Below are 6,065 nucleotides of genomic sequence, written 5' to 3'. Positions count from 1 at the left end.
AAACAAGACCAAAAGACAACCCTCAGAATGGGAGAAAATATTTGCAAATGAAGCAACTGACAAAGGATTAATCTCCAAAATTTAAGAACAGCTCATGCAGCTCAATAGCAAAACAACAAACAACCCAATCCAAAATTGGGCAGAAGACTTAAATAGGCATTTCTCCAAAGAAGATATACAGACTGCCAACAAACACATGAAAGAATGCTCAACATCATTAATCATTAGAGAAATGCAAATCAAAACTACAATGAGATATCATCTCACACCAGTCAGAATGGCCATCATCAAGAAATCTAGAAATAATAAATGCTGGAGAGGGTGTGGAGAAAAGGGAACACTCTTGCACTGCTGGTGGGAATGTGAATTGGTACAGCCACTATGGAGAACAGTATGGAGGTTCCTTAAAAGACTAAAAATCCAACTACCATATGACCCAGCAATCCCACCACTAGGCATATACCCTGAGAAAACCATAATTCAAAAAGAGGCATGTACCAGAATGTTCATTGCAGCTCTATTCACAATAGCCCGGAGATGGAAACAACCTAAGTGTCCATCATCGGATGAATGGATAAAGAAGATGTGGCACATATATACAATGGAATATTACTCAGCCATAAAAAGAAACGAAACTGAGCTCTTTGTAATGAGGTGGATAGACCTAGAGTCTGTCATACAGAGTGAAGTAAGTCAGAAAGAGAAAGACAAATACCGTATGCTAACACATATATATGGAATTTTTAAAAAATGTCATGAAGAACCTAGGGGTAAAACAGGAATAAAGTCACAGACCTACTTGAGAATGGACTTGAGGATATGGGGAGGGGGAAGGGTAAGCTGTGACAAAGCGAAAGAGAGGCATGGACATATATACACTACCAAACGTAAGGTAGATAGATAGTGGGAAGCAGCCGCAGAGCACAGGGAGATCAGCTCGGTGCTTTGTGACCGCCTGGAGGGGTGGGATGGGGAGGGTGGGAGGGAGGGAGGTGCATGAGGGAAGGGATGTGGGAACAGAGGTATATGTATGACTGATTCACTTTGTTATAAAGCAGAAACTAATAAAAAAATAAAAATTAAATAAAAATTAAAATAAAACAATAAATACTTGGGAAGAAAAAAAAAACTTTGACTCAAGACAAGCTGGACATGGAGGAGTGAGAGAGGGCAAGGGGTAGAGGGAAAGACATGTTTCTGGGTGGGAGCTGGTGTACCATCCCCCGGGCACAGCTCCTGCGCAGAGGCCTGATAAGGAGCCCTCACCTCCACCCACCCCCTTCAACCAGAGAACTTCCAACTGCAGCTCCTCAGTAATTGAAGAGCAGGAAAGCTGGTGACTGGAGGGAGGCTGGGGGAGGGGAGGAGGAAGGACCACAGTCCACCGTTAGTCCGTCACTTAAAGGCTGGTGAAATTAATGGGGCAAATGACCCCAGTCAAAGAATTTGGCAAGTCCACGGCTTTCCTGGGTTTCACCCAGCGGCTCTGTTTCCTCGGCTCTCTGGAAAGGAGGGAGAGCACTTGCGAAGAAGCCTCTGGAATGTCAGCTTCTGGGAATCTTGCTGAGGACAGGGCGGGGAGGGAGCGCTTACCGGGAAACACTGGATTACCCTAGCCGCCTTGGGGTGCCTGCGACCGGGGCTGCGGTTTCTGCGGACCTGAGCGGCAGGTGGCATCGGAGAGTCAGACCTGCTTGCGGGCACCAAGACGACACTCGGTCGGGAGACCGGGGCAGGCCGCAGAAACGTGAGCAAGTGCCACTCGCAGCCCAGAGGAGAGGAAAGGAAAGCCCCAAGCATGCACCCAGCCCTGGCCCCCACGCCACGGGCTGCGTCCCAGGAGCCATCGCCACCTCTGAGCAGCCCAGATGGGAAGGGGGTGGGGCGGAGGACGGTTCCCGCGGCGAACTGCTCGCCGAGGGCCCCGGGGCCTCTGCGGGAGCGCCAAGCCGCGCGCCTCTCCGAGCCCTGCGCGGGGCCCTCGGGCGGGAATGCGCGGAGCCGGGACGCGGTGGCGGGTAGGGGGCTGGGTCGCGCGCGGGAGAGGGCGGCAGGAGGGAGCTGGAAGAGAGTTACCGCGTGAGAGAGCGGTTAAGAGCGCGCGGTCTCTTTGGAGATGCCCTGGCCAATGGCAGAAGCGGAAGCTGTTTATATGGGCGGGGCGTCGCCACGGCAGCAGGAGACGCCTTGCGAGCGGCTACTGAGTGCCGGTCCCCGGCCGCTGGCTTTCAGAGAGGCGCCGTCGGGCGTGAGTGGCGACGAGGATTGCTGGCTGGGCCCTCGAGCTGGGAGCAGAGAGCCGCGGTGAGGGTGGGCGGTGGGAGGAATTTCTTTGAGAACCTTCCTTTGGCCCGGGCTGCGCTCTGAGCCAGGTAAGGGACGGGGAGGGCTGCAGGCCGTGGGAAGGGAGGGCGTCAGTACCAGCCTGCTCTCCCATCCGTCCCCGACGGAAGTGGTGGGCCCGGGGACTGACATCAGAGGCGTTTGGGGGACACTCACTTCCCACCCCCTTATAACTCTCTGTATTGTTTCCTTCCTTCCCCTTGATCCCCATCCTAATATCCCTTTTCAAAGATCAGACGACCTCCCCCGCCCCCCGACCCGTCGTACTGCCCTCCTGGACTCTCTCGCCCCATTTCCATTGGTTGTGGACGGAGAGAGGGGGGTTAATTCCCCGCTTTGAGGGAGAAAGGGGTGGCCTCGCATGCCCCTACACTCTTCCCTCGTTTGGCTAATTAAGTCTCCTCTAAAAGATCCAAGAGGAAAAGAGCGAGGCGAACCCCCTGTGGGTCGGACCCCCGGGCACACCTTCTGTTTCCCAGACCTCGGCAGTAAAAGATCCTCCCCAGCTGCAGGAAGGATTTTAGTAAGAGCCTCCCCCCTCGCCCACACTCTCCCCTCGTGGGTGGGGAAAGAGGGCTCAGTTCCCGCTCTGGTCCCCGCAGGCACCACACTCCGTTTGGAGGAGGCTACCCCCGGATCGCGGGATGGAAGCCCGCTTCCGGGAGGCTGCGTAACTGAAGCGGCGGGAGTCAGCGGGCCGGAGAGCTCGGCGGCCACCCTCGGCTCGGCTCGTGGATGTTGACAGCCCCCTCGGAGAGTCCCCGCAGATATGGCGGAGAGCTGGCTACGCGTCTCGGGAGCAGGGGCAGCGGAGGAGGCCGGACCGGAAGGCGGCCTGGAGGAGTCCAACGCCCTGAATGACAGCCTGACCAGCCTGCAGTGGCTGCAGGACTTCTCCTTTCTCAACGCCGAGGTCCCCGCCCTGCCTTCGGCGGACACCGACCCCCACGGCTACCACGAGCTGTCAGGCTCGGCCGAGCCGGGGTCTCCCCTGGCGGCGGACCCCGCCTGCCTGGGGCAGCCGCACACACCCGGCAAGCCCACGTCCTTGTGCACGCCGCGGAGCGCCCCCTCGGGGCTGCAGGCCTCGCCTCCCGACGACGTGGACTACGCCACCAACCCGCACGTGAAGCCGCCCTACTCGTATGCCACGCTCATCTGCATGGCCATGCAGGCCAGCAAGGCCACCAAGATCACCCTGTCGGCCATCTACAAGTGGATCACGGACAGTTTCTGTTACTTCCGCCACGCTGATCCCACCTGGCAGGTAGGGAGGCACTCCCTCCCTCCCTCCCCATGCCCGCGCGGACTGGACTCACATCCCAGATCCGCAGGCCAAGTAGGCGCGGTACGGCCAGGGCCCCGAGAGAGGAAGGCCGTCCAGGAAGGACCTCAAGGGAGCCCAGTGCTTGGACTGCTGCCCCTTTGACTTCAGAGACCGAGGAGGGAGGATGTTCAGAGGGCTGTAGGGGTGCCGACCTAGAGGTTCAAGTGGAAAGAACTTGTCACTCATCCGGCAGGCTCAGCCCAAAGACCAGGGCTGAACTATGCGTGGACACAGCCCCCCAGGGTAGGTTGATGGACTGAGGGACACATTTTTGTCCCAAGTCCTGGAATTCCTCGACACTACCCTCCTCAAGGTCAGTTTGTCAGGGCCTGACTGGAGGCAGAGCATCGTTCCTGCCAGGCTCTGCATCCCGCCTGCTTTCAGTTGGCTGGAGGGGCTCTGGGAGGGGAGAGGGGCGTGCTGCAGGGTGTGAAGGCCATCTGTGTCCCAGTGGAAGGGCTCCGGGGCCTTCCGAAAGCTGCCGTGCCAGCCCCCACCCCAAGCCCTCCCTAGTTTCCTGCCTACACTCCTCCCCCTCTTCTCATCAACCTCCCTGGGGGGACAATTACCTCAGCCACGTGCTTTCCACAGGGGCTCTTTCCTCCCACACTGGCTTCATGTTCCAAGTCTCCGGAACCTGGCACAGAGCAGCCAAGGGGCCCAGACCACCATGTAAACCTCCCAGTCTTGCCAGGGGGCATTACTCACCTGCCGGCCCCACCCACCAGGCCCCAGACCCCTGTGCCCCAGCGTGGTTTGGACTGTGCACCCAGGCGTGAACAAGGCAGGATGGTGATTCAGGCTGGGCACACACTGCCCTGAGCCTCTTCGACCATCAGGATCAGGGGCTACTTGGGGACAGAGACCCTGAGGATGCACAGATCCTTCCCTGTGGCACAGGTCACAGGATCAGAGTTCCTGTGATCACAGCTATTCCACGTTTGCTTGGGCCCTGACCCTGGGGCAGGTACCATTTGTAACCTTGGTGAGAAAGCAGAGACCCTCCACCACCCCCCACCCCACCCCAAGCCTGAGAGGCCCCAGGAATGAGCGCTATGCTCTTGGCTGGGTAATAATCAACTGAGGCCTCAGAGCCTGGGGTAGGAGGAGGGGGACATGGTGGGTGAGGGCCCAGGCCAGCAGCCGGCTCTAGAAACAAGGAAAGTCATCAGATCCTCCCACACTTCATCCCCCCCGCCACACACACCCCCTCACACCCACTCACTCATTTCACAAACAGAGAAGGCCAGCCAGGCCCAGGCAGAGGGAGGTGGCCGTCCAGGACCTGGGGGAGCCAAGGCCTTTGAGCAGAGGCCGCAAGCAGCCGGGTAAGGGAGGGAGGGCAGGACAGGCTGGCACTGAGAGCCACCCTGCGGCTCAGGGCTCGGATGACTGAGCAGGCAGATATCCTGGCAAAAGGGAACAAAAGCCCCCGACAGCACTCCCAGCTCCTGGTGCCCCGTGGCTGGTGTCCCAGAGCCTCCCGCTCGGAGCAGCGCCTCTGTCTCCCCTGCCCCCATCGGAGAGAAGGTGGTGGTGGGACTGGCAGTGGCGCTAGGAGCCCCCCATCACTGACCCCACCCACTCTCCCAGCTGTCTTCCTTCTCTCCTATCTCCCTGTGTCCAGAACTCCATCCGCCACAACCTGTCCCTGAAGAAGGGCTTCATCAAGATGCCCCGGGAGAAGGACGAGCCAGGCAAGGGGGGCTTCTGGCGCATCGACCCCCAGTACGCCGAGCGGCTGCTGAGTGGGGCCTTGAAGAAGCGGCGGCTGCCCCCAGTCCACATCCACCCGGCCTTTGCCCGCCAGGCCGCGCCAGAGCCCAGCGCCGCCCCATGGGCCGGGTCACTGACCGTGAGCACCGAGGCCCAGCAGCTGCTGCGGGAGTTCGAGGAGGCCACTGGGGAGGCGGGCTGGGGTGAAGGCGAGGGCAGGCTGGGGCATAAGCGTCAACAGCCGCTGCCCAAGCAGGAGGCCAAGGTCCCGCGGCCCTCCAGCCCCCTGCTGCTGACCCCGGAGGAGCAGGGTGAGCTGGAACCCCTCAAGGGCAACTTTGACTGGGAGGCCATCTTGGACGCTGGCACGCTGGACGGGGAGCTGGGCACGCTGGAGACCTCGGAGCTGATCCCGCCGCTGAGCCCTGCCTCCCACGGGGACGTGGACCTCACCATCCATGGCCACCACATCGACTGCCCTGTTACCTGGGGGCCTCCAGTGGAGCAGGCTACCGACAGCCTGGACTTCGATGAGACCTTGCTGGCCACATCCTTCCTGGAGCACCCCTGGGACGAGAGCACCCGTAGCTCCCTGCCCCCCGAGCCCCTCTTTGAGGCCGGGGATGCCACACTGGCCTCTGACCTGCATGACTGGGCCAGCCTGGGCGCCTTCTTGTAA

At 59.7% G+C, this 6,065-nt stretch overlaps 1 protein-coding gene across 1 annotated transcript; it reads left to right on the top strand.

Moving 5' to 3' along the window:
• The first annotated feature begins 3,112 nt into the window (after nt 1-3,112).
• Nucleotides 3,113-6,065, top strand: LOC132478869 (forkhead box protein J1-like). Its single transcript, XM_060082320.1, has 2 exons — nt 3,113-3,610; nt 5,298-6,065. Exons 1-2 carry the CDS (start codon nt 3,113-3,115, stop codon nt 6,063-6,065), a joined length of 1,266 nt encoding a protein of 421 aa, XP_059938303.1.

Source organism: Mesoplodon densirostris, chromosome 18 (genome assembly GCF_025265405.1).
Source record: "Mesoplodon densirostris isolate mMesDen1 chromosome 18, mMesDen1 primary haplotype, whole genome shotgun sequence".
NCBI classification, from domain to species: Eukaryota; Metazoa; Chordata; class Mammalia; order Artiodactyla; family Ziphiidae; genus Mesoplodon; species Mesoplodon densirostris.
Note: the sequence above shows the minus strand (reverse complement) of the source record. Positions and strands in the feature narration are given on the sequence as shown.

Coding starts and splice junctions, on each gene's coding strand:
- LOC132478869 (XM_060082320.1), top strand. CDS start 3,113: ATGGCGGAGAGCTGGCTACGCGTCTCGGGAGCAGGGGCAGCGGAGGAG. Junction 3,611..5,297: donor ACGCTGATCCCACCTGGCAG/GTAGGGAGGCAC, acceptor CCCTGTGTCCAG/AACTCCATCCGCCACAACCT.